At 46.7% G+C, this 16925-nt stretch overlaps 1 protein-coding gene and 1 pseudogene across 1 annotated transcript; one reads left to right on the top strand and one right to left on the bottom strand.

The window, feature by feature from the left end:
* Positions 1 to 2635: 2635 nt before the first annotated feature.
* LOC133929225 (O-methyltransferase ZRP4-like) lies at positions 2636 to 4292 on the bottom strand (annotated as a pseudogene).
* Positions 4293 to 5195: 903 nt separating this feature from the next.
* Positions 5196 to 14766, top strand: LOC133928158 (O-methyltransferase ZRP4-like). Its single transcript, XM_062374410.1, has 3 exons — positions 5196 to 5510; positions 13450 to 14181; positions 14305 to 14766. The coding sequence occupies exons 1-3, from the start codon at positions 5196 to 5198 to the stop codon at positions 14584 to 14586; spliced, it is 1329 nt and encodes a 442-aa protein (XP_062230394.1). The 3' UTR covers positions 14587 to 14766.
* Positions 14767 to 16925: the final 2159 nt, after the last annotated feature.

Genomic DNA, 16925 nt, shown 5'->3' with positions numbered 1-16925 from the left:
GTGAAGGATAGTGGCTGCCGGGTGATGAAGAAAACGGTGGAAAATTGAAGAATTCTGACGTTCTTCACTTTTCAACCCTAACACCAAAAGACATCCAAATCGGTTCAAATCCTTCGGGAATGAGCAAACAAATTGGAGGAATGGAATGCTTGTGAGCCTGTGATCGTAATGGTACCACATACTCACCTCGAATCCTTCTCTTGAGCTCGGATTTTGGGAGAGAATGAGAGAGGATGTGAGAAGGAGAGAGAGCTCTTGCTCCCTTTGCCTTGGCTGGTGGGGAGCACGGGTGGGAGTGAGGAGGAGAGAGAGAGGAGCAGGTGGGGCTGCTCAAAGGGAGTGAGTGGGGTGGTTGACCCACATGTGGGGCCCACGTATTAGGGAAGAAGTCTGTTTTGACTGCGAATTCAATCATTTTCTCTCCTGAATTCGATTCTCTCATCCGATTGACGTGAAACGAATTGCACAAGAGTTATAAAACAAAATTACACAAAATTAAACATAATGCTTAACAAGCATAATTATGCTTAATTATGTGATTATAGAATTTGGGACGTGACAGCTGTCTCGCAGTATAGTCCAGCAGAGGAAGGTGATTTGTGACAACCCAAATTCCTTACTCAGGTAAGTAAGCATCATGAGTATCATTAGCATCGTGTTTAATTGTTTTGAGCAATTTTTGACATGCAATTTAAATTAAACACAAAATGTTAAAGTTAACATTAAATGATGCCTTGTAAAGCAACTCACAAAATTGCTATGAAACATAGGGTTGGAAATAATTTTAGAAATTAGTCCACACCATCTAATGAATATTAGTGATTTTTTTTCCAAATTTTTGGGAATTCTTTTGGAGTCATAAAAATTACATCAAGTTAGAAAAGGTTGCATGTTTGAAGAATTTTAGTTCAAATTTGTCTCAAGCATTTTGGGTCGAACAGGTTAAATTGGTTAGCATATGAATTATAGAATCCAACAAATTTTATCCCACAAAATTTGGAGGTTGGGAAGACCTTCATTTGGATCAGAACAGAGGGGAAGATCTTTTGCTTCTGCCGATTATTGTTCATCACGGGCCACAGTCATCCTCTCCCTCTCACAGCTCACGTCGCCGAAAAACCGGGCCACCGCACCGAGGCAGCTAGAGGCATGGGCCATCGCCTTTATCCCTTGCCTGCTCTCTCTCTTCTCTCTCACTCGGCCGCCCAGCACAAAGCAGAGCAGAGCGCAGCGCCCGCCGCCTAAATCCGCCATGCCCGCAGCCAGTCCAGCCAGGCCTGAGCCTAGTGGAGCATGGAGAAGGAGTTAGGACCTCCTTGGTGCGGTTCCTCGTGCCAATCCGTCCCTTCACCGCCGGAATTGAGCTCTCTGCGCCGTCTTCCCTAATGTCGGCGCCTCCTTACGCACCTCACCGTCAAGCCTGCTCACCGCGGTCTCTCTGGTCCACGCAAACACCGGGTGAGCTTCCCCGCGACCTATAGATGCTTTGGCGCACTTCATTTTACCTTTTGCCCGTCGCCAGCGCGCGTGTCCGTGTGAGCCACCTGCCGCCGCCGCTTAGGCGCACGTCGTCGGCCGAGCATCAGTCGGGCTCCTCAGCTGAGAGACAGGTCGTTGTGTTCACCAGCCTGCGTAGATATCATAGGGTTCTCATCTGGGTTGTTCACACTGCCATTCACTGCCGGCGTGCTTGAACCCACCGCCGACGTGCTACCGCTGCCGCTTGCCACCGCTGACTGCCTTCCGATCATCACCAGCATCCAGGTGTGCCCTGACTATGTTCGAACATGTGTGCTAGACCTCGTGCTGCCATCGGCTGGCCAGAGTCTGCTGTCGTTCGCCGTTGGCGAACCGCGTCAGTGCCGCCCGCCGTGGCTGACCTAGGTGCAGGTCAAACCCGTCGGGCCCACTGTCAGCCTTCAAGGCTGGAGCCCCCTTGGTGCAAAAGGTTTTTAGGGCTTTTTAATCCGAAAAATGCAGAATAGAGCTGTTGTACAATTGTTAAATCGATTGAAACTTGTAAAATGCATAGAAAATTGTATATAGCTCCAAAAATTATGAAATCAATTTCTCTAGCTTTGTTTTATCATGCTCTACATGTTCAAAATACTAGGAGTCATGAAATATGTGTTGAGATTTAATGGATTAATGAAATATGTTTAAGTTTCTTTAATTCTTAATTAAATATTGGTAACTCCAATATTGATGAAACCAATTTTGTTAATCTTATTAATTGATGCCCTGTTCAGCAAAAACAATCACCCTCATGTTAAGTATAAACGAATTTTCTAATTAGGTCTAAGCTTAAATATTTTGAACATCAGGGTTTAGGATGTTCAGCCCATCCTGATTCTTAGGAGTGCAAAGAATGCTCCATCTAGACTGTCTATACTTCTTTTTATGTTCGTCATTTTGCCAAAAGTAATTCTAAATCTATAATAGTCTAGTTTCTCAAAATGCCTCTCGGCACTTCAAAAGAAAGACACTATAAATAATGCTAGAATGCCAAGGACTAAGTTGATAAGGACAAGCTTGCCTAACTGATAGCAGTTTGTAACATGCAACTCCATCTTTGCAAGCAATATACACCAAAAGGCAGCCCTCGGAGAAAATTCATTGTAAACTTCACAAAAGATTGTAATTAACTTGATTCCTGCGAGATTACTCTCCGACCTTTGCAACACAAACGGCAAAACTGAAAATATGTATAGTTCTCGGTTCCTGAGTCTATGGCTTGTTTCCTTGCATTCATGCTCACTTGCGCCTCTGGTCACAGCCCTTGTGCGTTCTGCTTAAAAGCTGGCAAAACGCGCCTTGAACGTGTTAACCCATACATTCGTTTTGGAATTAACGCAACACATGATCAAAGTGAACTTTCATAGACAGGTACATAGACGGTACAATTTCCAGGTACATAATATGCGCGGAATCATACATTCAGTGGGCACGATGTGGTTGACCACCACGGTCACACTTATTATGTAGGACTGCAAATTAACAAGGGCCAGCTCCATGCGAGTTAACCAGGTGTATTACCGAATGTTTATGGGTAGAGCTCGATGATGGATCGAACACCTAGAATGGGCATGATTTTGTAATCGCTAAATCCGGCTTCGAAAATAATCTTCTTCCACCCTTGCTCGTCTCGCTCGACGCCATTCATAATCATCATGTGGACATCAAATAGCGCTTGCGTCTCTTGGTGCTTTAGATTTGACTTCCCTCCTCCAACCACCATGTCTAATATTATGATTTTTCCTCCTGCATCTCTGGGAGGTATAGATTTCTTGCAGTTCTTTAGTATCTTGACACACTCTGCGTCGCCCCAATCATGCAAAACCCACTGACATCAAATAAACAGAAGTGACAAATGATGTTCCAAAAGTGCCCTTATCAAGATCAACCGTGAAAACATTTTGGAGGTGAAGGAACCTGAGGTTCCCCCAAGCACCGTAACAACTCTACATAAAATAATACTGAACGACATACCTTGAGGAAGACAGCGTTTGCCGATGGAATGCTCTCAAACATGTCACCGGCAGTGTACTTCACATTAGTGATAGCGGGAGCACTGGCGATGACTTGCGGGAGATCCAGCACGCTGCAGTTGACATGCGGGAATGCCTTTGCTATGGCCTGGGCTGCGCCGCCGAGCCCCCCGGCAACGTCGACCAGGGAGCTTATACCCTGGAAGACGTCGCCGCGCTCCTTGATGACGATGTCCATGATGAAGCTGCTATCTGAGACCATCCCTCCATCGACGAGGGCACAGAACGCTGAGTTTTGGTTGATGAAATCCCACAGGCTCTGCCCGTGCTTCATCTCGAAGAGGGACGGACCTGGGAGCTCGCGCTGGAACCATGCGCCGAGGTCAAGGAAGGGGGACACAACGAGGCTATCCAGCACCAAGGTCATGAAGGGAGTCAAGTTCAAGGAGCCAACCAGAAGTTGGGATACCGGCGTGAGCCCATAAACTTACTCGCCGCCGTCGTCAGCCGGTTGCTGGATGCTGAAGACGCCGGTGACAGAGAGCACGCGCATGAGGCGACGCAGGCATGGGATCTTGGACGGGTGGAGCGTGACCTTGGCGATTATCTGGGGGAGAGTGGCGCCGCCGCCATGGAGTTGGATGGCGTCGGCAATGCGGAGGTTCAGAGCGCACTTGAGCACCATGGACTTGACATAGGCGAAGGTGGTGTGCCAAAGCTCGAGCTGAGCATCAAGCAAGGCTTGGCTAGTGCCCGTGGTGAGCGCCATGGTGCACTACTACTGCTGTTTTCCTTTCTAATGGATGGAAGGGTGGATGGATCTAGAGAATCACGTTAAGCTGTTTATATAGACGCGCCATGGCCCGTGGGATCAATTGAGTATCTAGCGTCCAATAATTTCAAAGTTTTTGAAAATGTTGGCAACTGAATGATACACTTCAACAAACAAATAGTTTGGTTCTCAAAGTGCAAACAAATAGTTTGTAACTTTGCATACCATGCACCCTGCCACAGTGCCCACACGTTTACCTTGTGAAACTTTCAGATCTAAACTCGATCACACGGCCCTGTGCTTGCCTGCCTGCCAAGTTCATCGTCACCACCTCGATCGTCCTTCACTATCCCACATGGCCACATTCTGCCATTTCTAAAGACCTATTTGTTTTTTATTGTGATCGTGGATTCTAGCTTTTAAAATTAGAATCGAAAACAAATCGACTGATTCTACAATCTGAGGCCAAATTGTGCCATAATCCACAATCCAGAAAAATACCGCTTCTATCAGATTATGACACATATTTACCCACTATTGCTATTACAAATATAACGTTTCGTTTCTTTCTCCTCTCTCTCTCCCGAGCTTCATTTCCTCTCCAGCGTTGTTGATGAGGACCCCCACGTCGAGGCCTCGGATGGCCTCCTTCAACGCCTCCACCCCGGCGGCTAGCCCCTCGCCAACGAAGTTGAGCACGAAGGTCCGCACCTCAGGGACCATTGGGTGCTTGGCCATGATATCTGCAGCAACGGCGGCCAACTTGTCCGGGTTGTGGCTGGCGAGGAGGAGCCCGAGCCCGGCCACAGCGAGGTGGAACACGATAGTGCGGCCGATGCTGTTGGTGGCATCGGTGAAAATGGCCCAGGCGCCGTATCAGCGGCAGGGGCTTACCCGGGCGAAGGAACGCGGCGTAGACCCATAGCGCGAGGCGGATGGTGACGCGGCTCCAAGCGAAGTCGGCCACGCGGCGGTCAGCTCCTGCGCGATGTGAGGGGAGAGAGAAGGGGAGAGATTCTAATAATCCAGCCAACAACAACGAGTTCAACCTGATCCCGGAGCCCCACGAGGATGGTGGCGACGAGGAGGCAAAGTTCAGGGGCTTCTTCCCGTGCCCGAGGACCTTGGGGCTGGCGGTGACCGTGGCGCCGAAGGCCACGTTGGTGTCGTTCAGGCGGAGGCACATCAAGTACGTGGTGGCCATCAAGGTCAAGGCGTCGAGGCTATGCTCGTCGGTGGCAGCCTCGATGGTGAACTTCGGCCTTCAGTGGCATACAGAGAGCGAGTCTGCCTACCATATCGTTATCGAGACCCTACCTTCTGCCTACCATATCGTTATCGAGACCCTACCTTCTGCCTACCATATCGATGCACCTGGGACTAAGTTAATAACCAATCAGGTTGTTCCTAAGGCCAAGATTCTCATTGAGGGAGTTCAGTTTTCTGCAAATTTGATCTTGCTGGATACTAGAGGAATGGACGTAATTTTAGGAATGAATTGGTTAGCCCAATATAGTGCTCGACTTGATTGTGCCAAGAGAGTCGTTTGTCTCAAAAGTCCAAGGGGTGAATGGGTTTCTCTTCATGTTGGAGAGGGAGGTCTCCACCTATATGCTCTGAAGGTTGTCTCAGCCACGGATCTCTTGAATATTCCTGTTGTTTGTGAATTTCCTGATATCTTCCCAGAAGAACTGCTAGGAATGCCACCCAACAGAGCAGTAGAACTCTATATTGATCTTGTGCCCAGAATGGCCCCAATTTCGAAGAGGTCATATAAGATGCCGCCAAACGAATTAGTGGAATTGAAGAAGCAAATTCAGGAGTTTCTTGCGAAGGGCTTCATTCATCCGAGCTCCTCACTACGGGGATGTCCGGCGCTCTTTGTGAAGAAGAAGGACCAAACTCTTCAGATGTGTGTTGATTACCTCCCGTTGAATGAGGTCACCGTCAAAAACAAGTATCCGATGCCCGGGATCGATATTCTATTCGATCAGTTGACCGGTGCCCGGGTCTTCTCTAAGATTGACTTGAGATTGGGCTACCACCAAATCAAGGTCTGACCGAAGGATATTCCAAAGACGGTTTTCTCTACCTGTTACAGGCTTTATGAGTTCACTGTCATGTCCTTCGGCTTGACTAACACACCGGCGTTCTTCATGTACTTGATGAACACAGTCTTCATGGAGGAACTCGATAAGTTTGTCATAGTTTTCATCGATGACATTCTTATCTACTCCAAGACTGAAGAAGAACATTCTGAGCACCTCCGTGTTGTTCTTGACCAACTTTGAGATCACCAACTCTATACCAAGTTCAGTAAATGTGAGTTCTGGCTCAAGGAGGTTGCCTTTTTAGGGCATGTTCTATCTAATAACGGTGTTGCAGTTGACCTGAGCAAGGTGCAAGAAGTTCTCAATTGGGTTCAACCCAAGAATGTCACCGACATCCGGAGTTTTCTCGGACTTGTGGACTATTATCGTTGGTTCATTGAGAATTTCTCCAAGTTTGCCAAGCCTATGACTGAGCTCTTGAAACAAGGAAGCTTGTTCGAGTGGTCAAATGAGTGTGAGTCAGCTTTCCAGACCTTGAATAAGCTGCTCACGACCGTCCTAGTTCTCGCTCAGCCTGAAGTGGACAAGGGTTTCGATGTCTATTGCAATGCTTCCCGCATAGGGCTCGGATGTGTCCTCATGCAAGAAGGTCGAATTGTTGCTTATGCCTGACGTCAATTGAAGCGCCATGAGGAGAACTATCCAACCCATGATTTAGAGCTTGCGGCAGTTATTCATGCCTTGAAGATCTGGCGTCATTATCTATTGGGAAATCTCTACTGTATCTATACGGATCACTAGAGTCTCAAGTACATTTTTACTCAGGTTGATCTGAATATGAGGCAGAGAAGATGGCTTGAGTTATCAAGGATTATGAGCTGGAAGTACATGATCATACCGGCAAAGCGAATGTAGTCGTCGATGCCTTAAGTCGAAACACTCATTATCATTGACTTATGGTCTCACCCAAGGATTCCACCCTCTGTGATGATTTTCGATGACTTGGACTTGAGATGGTTTCGGAGGGTTACCTTTCCAACTTGGAGGTGAAATCCTTTCTCATCGACCAAATTAAGGAAGATCAGAAGAAGGACAAGGGTATGGAAAGGATTCGTGATAAGACCAAGGAGGGGCAAGCCAAGTGCTTTACCCTGGACGACGAGGGTGTCTTGTGGTTTGAGAAGAGATTAGTGGTCCCTACAGTTTTGGAGTTGAGAAAGAAGATCCTGGATGAAGCTCATGATTCCTTGCTATCCATTCACCCAGGGAGTACCAAGAAGTACCAGGATCTAAAGCCCAGATTTTGGTGGACTCGCATGAAGTGAGAGATCGCTCGATATGTAGCTGAGTGTGACGTCTGCCGAAGAGTGAAGGCCGAGCATCTTAAGTCAGCCGATACGCTTCAGCCTTTGTCCATTCCCTCCTAAAAGTGGGAGGAGATCGGCATTGATTTCATTACCGGGTTGCCAAAGACCTCTCATGGGTATGACTCAATTTGGGTCATTGTGGACTGGTTTATGAAGTGCGCTCATTTCTTGCACGTCAAGACCACCTTTTCGGTCAAGCAGTACGCAGAGCTGTACCTCGCTCGGATTGTTTGCCTCCATGGGATTCTGAAGAAAATCATTTCTAATCGAGGCACTCAATTCACTTCCTATTTCTGGAAGGGCCTTCATGAAGCTACGGGAACCGAGCTCTTCCGTAGTACTGCATATCATCCTCAGACCGACGGTCAAACAGAGAGAGTGAATCAATTCCTAGAAGATATGTTGAGGGCTTGTGTCCTCACATATGGGAAGAAGTGAGAAATCTGCTTGCCATTTGTGGAGTTCTCCTACAACAACAGTTACCAAGCGAGCCTTGAGATGTTTTTGTTTGAAGCTTTGTATGGTCGACGATGCCAAACGCCGTTGAATTGGTTTGAATCTGGCGAAAGGGCTTTTCTCAGCCCAGATTTGGTCAAGAAGGCAGAAGAGCATGTTCTGACAATTCGCAAGTGTCTCCTCACGGCTCAGTCCCAACAAAAGAGCTATGCGGATCGCCGTAGATGAGATCTTGTGTTTGACATTGGGGATTTCGTCTATCTTAAGGTGTCGCCCATCAAAGGGGTTCGACGCTTTCAAGTCAGAGAGAAGCTAGCACCTCACTATGTTGGTCCATTTCAAATCGTTGCTCAGCGTAGAGAGGTGGCCTATCAGTTAGACATGCCTCCGTCCCTCTCCGCCGTGCACAATGTCTTCCATGTCTCTCAATTGAAGAAATGCCTTCGAGTCTCAACTGAAGTCATTGAAGTTGCAAACCAAGAATTGCAGCTGGATCTCTCCTATTTCGAACATCCGATTCGTATTCTTGATGAAGCTGAACGGAAGACACGGCGCAATTCAATTAAGTTTCTCAAGGTTCAATGGAGTAATCACTCCGAAGGTGAAGCGACGTGGGAATGTGAGGATCGGCTTCGCGCCAATTATCCCGAGTTTTTCTCCAGATTGCAAGTGTTGCATTAGTTTCTATTCCTCGCAGTGTGTAAATGATGCTATAGTAATATATACATCATGAAGCACCATACATGATGTTGTGATGCCTTCACTTTTGAGTAGATGAAGGTTCCATCGTCCCGCCCACACCACCCGTGGTTTAGTAGGAATCTTGTATTCCTGTTTTTCTTATATATGTACACAATCACCATCAAGTCACCAAGGAGACCACCCTCACTTTTTCTTTCATGAATATGACTACAAGTGGTTACTTTGTCATGTCAGTAAATAGAGGTGAGAAAGGATGATGACACCACCGTCACTCACACAATACCCACCTTGTTATCTTGTAATATCCTCCTTATAAGATCAACTTGTCTAGGTGAATATGGCACTTAGACACCTGGGACTTTTCCCAAGGTCTGAAAGATATGCCTTACAACACTGTTGTGTCGTCTGGTAATGTCATTGTAGTCCGTTTCTGGAACTCCTAGTTTCCATGCACTCTCCCCGACTCGTATCGAATCTCGGGATGAGATTCTTTTAAGGGGGTGGGGAGTTTTGCGACAGCCCAAATTCCTTAATCAGATAATTAAGCATCATGAGCATCATTAGCATCGTGTTTAATTGTTTTGAGCAATTTTTGACATGCAATTTAAATTAAACACAAAATGTTAAATTTAACACTAAATGATGCCTTGTAAAGCAAATCACAAAATTGCTATGAAACATAGGGTTGGAAATCATTTTAGAAATTAGTCCATGCCATCTAATGAATATTAGTGATTTTTCCCAAATTTTTGGGAATTATTTTGGAGACAAAAAAATTACATCAAGTTAGAAAAGATTACATGTTTGAAGAATTTTAGTTCAAATTTGGCTCAATCTTGGGTCAAACAGGTTAAATTGGTTAGCACATGAATTATAGAATCCAACAAATTTTATCCCACAAAATTTGGAGGTTGGGAAGACCTTCATTTGGATCAGAACAGAGGGGAAGATCTTTTGCTTTTGCCGATTACTGTTCATCATGGGCCACAGTCATCCTCTCCCTCTCACAGCTCACGTCGGCCGCCGCTTTCATTGATTTCCGTGGCTGACCACATCGCTGGAAAACCGGGCCACCGCACCGAGGCGGCCAGAGGCATGGGTCGTCGCCCTTATCCCATGCCCGCTCTCTCTCTTCTCTCTCACTCGGCTGTCCAGCACATAGCAGAGTGCAACGCAGCGGCCGCCGAATAAATCCGCCACACCCGCGGCCAGTCCGGCCAGGCCTGAGCCCCGTGGAGGATGGAGAAGGAAGCCAGGACCTCCTTTGTACGGTTCCTCGCACCAATCCATCCCTTCCCCGCCAGAATTCAGCTCCCCGCGCTGTCTTCCCCAACGCCGACACCTCCTTCCGCACCACACCCTCGAGCCGGCTCACTGCGGTCTCTCCGGTCCAACCAAACACCGGGTGAGCTTCCCCACGACCTATAGATGCTTTGGCACGCTTCATTTTACCTTTTGCCCATCGCCGAAACACGTGTCCGCGTGAGCCACCCGTCGACACCGCCTTGGCGCACGTCGTCTGCTGAGCCACCGTCGGGCTCCCCAGCCGAGAGACAGGCCGTTTTGTTCACCGGCCCGCGTAGATACCGTAGGGGTTCTCGTCTGGGTCGTTCACACTGCCATTCACCGCTGGCGTGCTTGAACCCACCGCTGTCATGCTGCCGCCGCCGCTTGCCACCGCTGACCACCTTCCTGTCATCACTGGCATCCACATGTGGCCCCACTGTGTTCGAGCGCATGTGCTGGACCTTGTGCTACCCTCGGCTGGCCGGAGTGCGCCGCTAGTGAACTGCGCCAGTGCCACCCGCCGTGGCCAGTCTGGGCGCGGGTCAAACCCGCTAGGCCCACGGTCAGCTGCCAAGGCTGGAGCCCCCTCGGTGCATAAGGTTTTTAGGGATTTTTAATCCAGAAAATTCAAAATAGAGTTGTTGTACAATTGTAAATTGGTTGAAACTTGTAATTTGCATAGAAAATTGTATATAGCTCCAAAAATTATGAAATCAACGGCGACAAGGAATAATCATACAAAAGCTAGTAAACCCTAACATGGGATTCCAGTTTAGACAAGCATGCAATGAAGGAGTAAATAGCTACACATGAATCCTAAAACGGGAGCAAGATTTTAATCCCTTGTTAACATAAAACAGTACATCGACACTTGCCTTCCTCGCTCTGCTACTAAAAGGCTTCGAATCCTTAGTCTTTTAGACATCTGCACTGCTCTTCGGCTAATCGAACTATTACTGAAAAAACACACAAAGAAAACTACTAAGAACAGTACATAAAACAGTAAGAAAATTTGGTAAAAAGATTCGACACATCGCTACGAGAATTTGAGCGCAAGGATAGCCTAAATCGGAGCTGCAAGCAAAAAATTATAGTTGTTTGAAGTTCGAGGGGCATTTCTGTAAATTTTACCTATTTTCTGGAAATTCTAACTTTTATTTTCTATTTAAAAATCTACGGAACCGGTGTATGGTCTCATGGACCACTGATAGAGCGTCAGTCCACCGGTCCACGGTGGACCAGAACGGTCGGCGGCGGCTTTTGCGACGGAGAGCGACCAGAGTTGGCCGGATCGGGGCTCTGGCAGCCGGATTCTCCGACGAGTGGCAGAAGAGTGGGAGGAGAAGTTGGTGAGCTCACCCAAGCGGAGTTTGGAATCGGGGCGGTGCCGTGGAGGATGGCCGGCGGTGGTGATCGGAGCGCATCAGGGAGCGGGTTCCAGCATCGAATCAAAGAAGAGGTGGCTCAAGAACTCCTCCTGGGGCACCTGCGAAGCCGGGAGGGTGATTAGGTAGACCGAAGATGGCTTGGCGGCGCGAAATGGCTGCAGCGGCGCACTACTCACCGGAGACAATGGCGTCGGCAAGCTGAGAGAGAATAAGAGGCGGGGATGGATGGATGGGGTGCACAAAAGAACGGCGAACTCAATGGCATAGAAATTATAGAGGGGAAGAGAGAGGGAGAGACGCATGGGCCAGCCGAACTTCATCGCCGGAGTTAATGGCTTTAACTCCGAGCGGGCGGAGAAATGGCAATGTCGACCGTTTCGCGCGATTGAAGAGGGAAAAGGGAGGGTAAGGGACGCGTGCGCACGGTGGCTTGGTGCTCAGGTGGGAAGGCGAAGGGGAGCGGTGCCGAATTGAAGATGGCAGCAGCAGCAGGGGAGTGCGGAGGCGAGCAGCCGGAGGTAGGGGATGAGCCGGGGCGGCTCGGCTTGGCAGCTTGGCTTGGCGCGGGCCTGCTGGCCAGAGAGACAGGGAAGCAGATAGCTTGAGGAGGCCGGCTCGGCTCTGCGGCTTGAGCTGGGCCCGCAGAACAGAGAGGGCAGGGCGGTAGTCGGGTTGGCGAGGCCAGCTTGGCCGGATGGGCTCAGCCCAAAGGGGGGAGAGAGAGAGGGAGGGAGGGAGGGAGGCCTTGGGCTGGATTGAGAAGGAAAATTGGCCCGGAAAGGATTTGAGAATTAGGAAAAAACTTCTCCATTTACTTTTGAACCTTTTTCAAAAGAGATTTTAAACGAGCGTCTTCTAGCGAATTTTTCCAAACATAATTCACACATAAAACAAATTCTTTTTAGACTCTAAACAAATTTTGGAAAAGCTTTCAAATTTTAGAAAAAAATATTATTTTATTATTTTAAAAATACTCACAACCCAAAATCGGAATTTTGGGGTGTGACAATGAGCCCCCCTAGTATTTCGGTCTGCGTCCGCCCCTGTGCAATGCCAAAACTGCATGCTTTGTTGAAACTATGTTGAACTATATTTAGTTAAGTGCTACATGATATAGTGATCTGAACTAAAAATTTCCCCAAAAAACTTAACTAAACAGGGCATCATCCCAACAGAGTGTCGAAGAACTGACGAATGTAAAAGAACGTGAACCGAAGCACCCAGCCGGTGCTTGCACTTGCAGTCAAAACTAAGACGAGTGTCAAAGGACTTGAACGGATCATCCGCTGCAATCACAACAAAATAAAAGTATGCAGTTAAATAGGTGCCACAAGCATTGCTACTCTTCCAGGCAAGACTATACAAGAAGTAATCATTCTGAGATCTCACATGTATATATACTGAAATCTATCAAATTGAAGCAAATGAACTGAAGTGAAGTATACTATACTGAATCAAATATCAAAACTCAGATTCAAAGAAAAATAACCCAAAAGAAATCAGATTTAGAAATAACCGAAACGAAATCTCAAAACTCAGATTCTCACATTGGACTGATAAGCAAATCATTGATCTCAGCCATACATATTGGACTGCAGGCATGAAAAATAACCCAAAAGAAATCATTGAAACCAGGTAAGACGACATGAGCATCAGTTGTTTCTTCCATTGTCAGCAGGAGCAGTCGAATACCTGTTATGGGGGGTGGGGGGGGGGGGTCCGCAGCACTAGCATTGGCCGGCCTCTAGGGGAACAATATAATTCTGCGAGATCCACGTTTAACACATGCAGCTTTGCAAAGTTACAAACTATTTGTTTGCACTTTGAGAACCAAACTATTTGTTTGTTGAAGTGTATCATTCAGTTGCCAACATTTTCAAAAACTTTGAAAGGAAAACAGCAGTAGTAGGGCACCATGGCGCTCACCACGGGCACTAGCCAAGCCTTGCCGAGCTTTGGCACACCACCTTAGCTGATGTCAAGTCCATGGCGCTCAAGTGCGCTCTGAATCTCCGCATTGCTGACGCCATCCAACTCCATGGTGGCGGCGCCACTCTCCCCAAGATAATCGCCAAGGTCACGCTCCACCCGTCCAAGATCCCATGCCTGCGTCGCCTCATGCGCGTGCTCTCTGTCACCGGCATCTTCAACATCCAGCAACCGGCTAACGACGGCGGCGAGCAAGTTTATGGGCTCACGCCGGCATCCCAACTTCTGGTTGGCGCCTCGAACTTGACTCCCTTGATGACCTTGGTGTTGGATAGCATCTCCGTGTGCCTCTTCCTTGACCTCGGCGCATGGTTCCAGCGCGAGCTCCCAGATCTGTCCCTCTTCGAGATGAAGCACGGGCAAAGCCCGTGGGATTTCATCAACCAAAACTCACTGTTTGGTGCCCTCTTCAACGAAGGGATGGTCTCAGATTGCAGCTTCATCATGGACATCGTCATCAAGGAGTGCGACGACGTCTTCCAGGGTATAAGCTCCCTGATCGACGTTGCCGGGGGGCTCGGTGGCGCAGCCCAGGCCATTGCAAAGGCGTTCCCGCATGTCAAGTGCAGCGTGCTGGATCTCCCACAAGTCGTCGCCAGTGCTCCCGCTAGCACTAATGTAAAGTACACTGCCGGTGACATGTTTGAGAGCATTCCTTCGGCAAACGCTGTCTTCCTCAAGGTATGTCGTTTAGTATTATATTATTTTGTGTGTGTCAAGTGACAAGTCAACATTTAATAATGTTCATTGTTACCTATTTCGTCACTTCTGTTTATTTGATTTCAGTGGATTTTGCATGATTAGGACGACGCAGAGTGTGTCAAGATATTAAAGAACTGCAAGAAATCTATATCTCCCAGAGATGCAGGAGGAAAGATCATAATATTAGATATGGTGGTTGGAGGAGGGAAGTCAAATCTAAAGCATCAAGAGACGCAAGTGCTATTTGATTTCTTCATCATGTTTTTCAATGGCGTCGAGCGAAATGAGCAAGGGTGGAAGAAGATTATTTTCGAAGCTGGATTTAGCGATTACAAAATCATGCCCATTCTAGGTGTTCGATCCATCATCGAGGTCTACCCATAACATTTGGGAACAACTGGTTAACTCGCATGGAGCTCTTGTTAATTTGCAGTCCTAAATAATAAGTGTGTTTGCCTTACTGTGGTGGTCAACCACATCGTGCCCGCTGAACGTATGATTCCGCGCATATTATGTACCTGGAAATTGTACCGCCTATATACCTGTCTATGAAAGTTCACTTTGATCTTGTGTTGTGTTCCAAAACGAATGTATATGAGTTAACAAGTTCAAGGCGCGTTTTGCCAGCTTTTAAGCAGTACGCACAATGTCGAAGAGTAATCTCGCAGCAGTCAAGTTAATTACAATCTTTTGTGAAGTTTACAATAAATTTTCTCCGAGGGCTGCCTTTTGGTGTATATTGCTTGCAAAGATGGAGTTGCCTGTTACAAACTGCTATCAGTTAGGAAAGCTCGTCCTTATCAACTTAGTCCTTGACAGTTTTGCAATATTTATATTGTTGTTTTTTTAAGTGGAAAGGGCATTTTGAAGAAACTAGACTGTTATAGATCTACAACTTTTTTTTTTGGTAAAGTGACGAACATAAAAAGAAATCTAGATAGAGCATTATTTGCACTCTAAGGATCAGTGTGGGTTGAACATCCTAAACCCTAATGTGCAAAATATGTGTCTACTTAGTAATGATTATTCAAATTAATTAATGAGGAACGAGTATGGCAAGATTTTCTTTGAAACAAGTATCAAAAAACATAGCGATTACTCAAGTTGAAAAGAAACATAGTGATTCACATTTCTGGACAGATCTTATGACGGTCAAACAAGAGTTTTTGAATTTAGGTTCTTTTAATCTGCAATGTAGGACTTAAATTCGTTTTTAGGAGGTTGTGTGGCCTGGGCGTAGAGAGCTTAAAGAGCTATACCCTATTATGTATAATATTGTTACGAAGAAAAGTGCAACTGTAGCAAAGTTTTAAATACATACCCCTTAAATGTGTCCTTATAGAGAGTATTAGTGGGGAATAAGTTAATTGCTTAGCATGAGTTGGTAGCTAAAATAGGGAATGTACACCTCAATGATCAATAAGATATATACCTTAAGATGGTCTTTACATCACAATGGTCCATTTTCTGTCTAATCTGTATATAGACATTGATAAATAATGGTGTCATTCAAAAAACCGTTACATTTGGAAGCACAAAGTTTATGTGGTGACCTGTGGTGTCCATTTATTCCTAACTAGAGCTTGGTTCGTCTGCCATCCAGTTTCACACCGTTCGCCTAAATTTGTCAGTTGTCATGTCGGATCCCTTAGCGTCAGGTCGCATGAATGCCGTCTGGAGCTCGCATGTGTCGTGCTCGCCCGTCATCGCTCCTGATCCGACATCATCGCACGTCATCGTGCATGCCATTACCTTCGTCTACGCCACAGCTCGCCATCGTGACGCCGTCCATCGTCCACCGCCACCCGACTCGTCCAGCGCTGCCACTCACCGTCATGGGCTGCGGAAGATCCTACATGGCCGCAAACAGATCCGAAGGTGCTGACAACATCCCCCATGGCATCGGATACTGTTCATCCCGTATGGTGCCGCTGACATAGTGAAATCATCTGGGACACTGTTCATCTGTGCGTCAGTGCGCCATTGGTACTGTTCATTTGAATGGTACTGGCGTCCCATGTTGATGTTCATCCGTACGGGCATCGGTGTCATTGGGCCACTGTTTATTGGGGTAGTGCTACTGCTCATGCAAATTGCTATGCGCACCAGCGCTATGCACCAGGATTTCTAAGTAGTTCTATTTTTTGGTTGAAAATTGCTACTTACGCCCTAGCGTACCAGAAAGTTTATTTTTCCTTCAGATTCTACCATATTTTTTATCAGTATTTTTTTCCCACCATGTCATCTATTAAATTTGACATTAAGAAGTTTGATGGTAAGATCAGTTTTTTCATATGATAAGTTCAGATGAAAAATGTTCTCACACAAGTTGACGTTCAAAAGTCACTGGGTGCAAAACCTAGGAGCATGCCAGATTACAAATGGGAGGAATTGGATTAAAAAACACTCTCCACCATACAACCTAGTTTATCTACGGATGTTCTGCGTGAAGTCATTAACGAGATGACTGACGCCTCATTGTGGGCAAAGCCGAAGACGTTGTACATGAAAAAAGTCTCACCAATAAATTATGCATGAAAGAACGTCTGTACATAATTCATATGGCAGAAGGTATCTCTATTATATTTTGCGAAGAGAAACACTCCCGGAAGGAGTTGTTCCTAATGCGTGGTTTAATAAATAAATACGGACATGCCAGTATATAAATGTATACAAAATAAATAAATAAAAGACAACAAATATAGGAAACACTGTATTTCATT

This window comes from Phragmites australis, chromosome 9, assembly GCF_958298935.1.
Source record: "Phragmites australis chromosome 9, lpPhrAust1.1, whole genome shotgun sequence".
NCBI lineage: Eukaryota > Viridiplantae > Streptophyta > Magnoliopsida > Poales > Poaceae > Phragmites > Phragmites australis.
This window is presented reverse-complemented; position numbering and strand designations above follow the sequence as displayed.

What these genes read in the sequence shown, in the direction of transcription:
- LOC133928158 (XM_062374410.1), top strand. Translation starts at nt 5,196, where the DNA reads ATGGTGACGCGGCTCCAAGCGAAGTCGGCCACGCGGCGGTCAGCTCCT. An exon ending in CGTCGGTGGCAGCCTCGATG is followed by an intron (nt 5,511 to 13,449) that starts GTGAACTTCGGC and finishes CACGGGCACTAG; the next exon opens with CCAAGCCTTGCCGAGCTTTG. An exon ending in CAAACGCTGTCTTCCTCAAG is followed by an intron (nt 14,182 to 14,304) that starts GTATGTCGTTTA and finishes TTGCATGATTAG; the next exon opens with GACGACGCAGAGTGTGTCAA.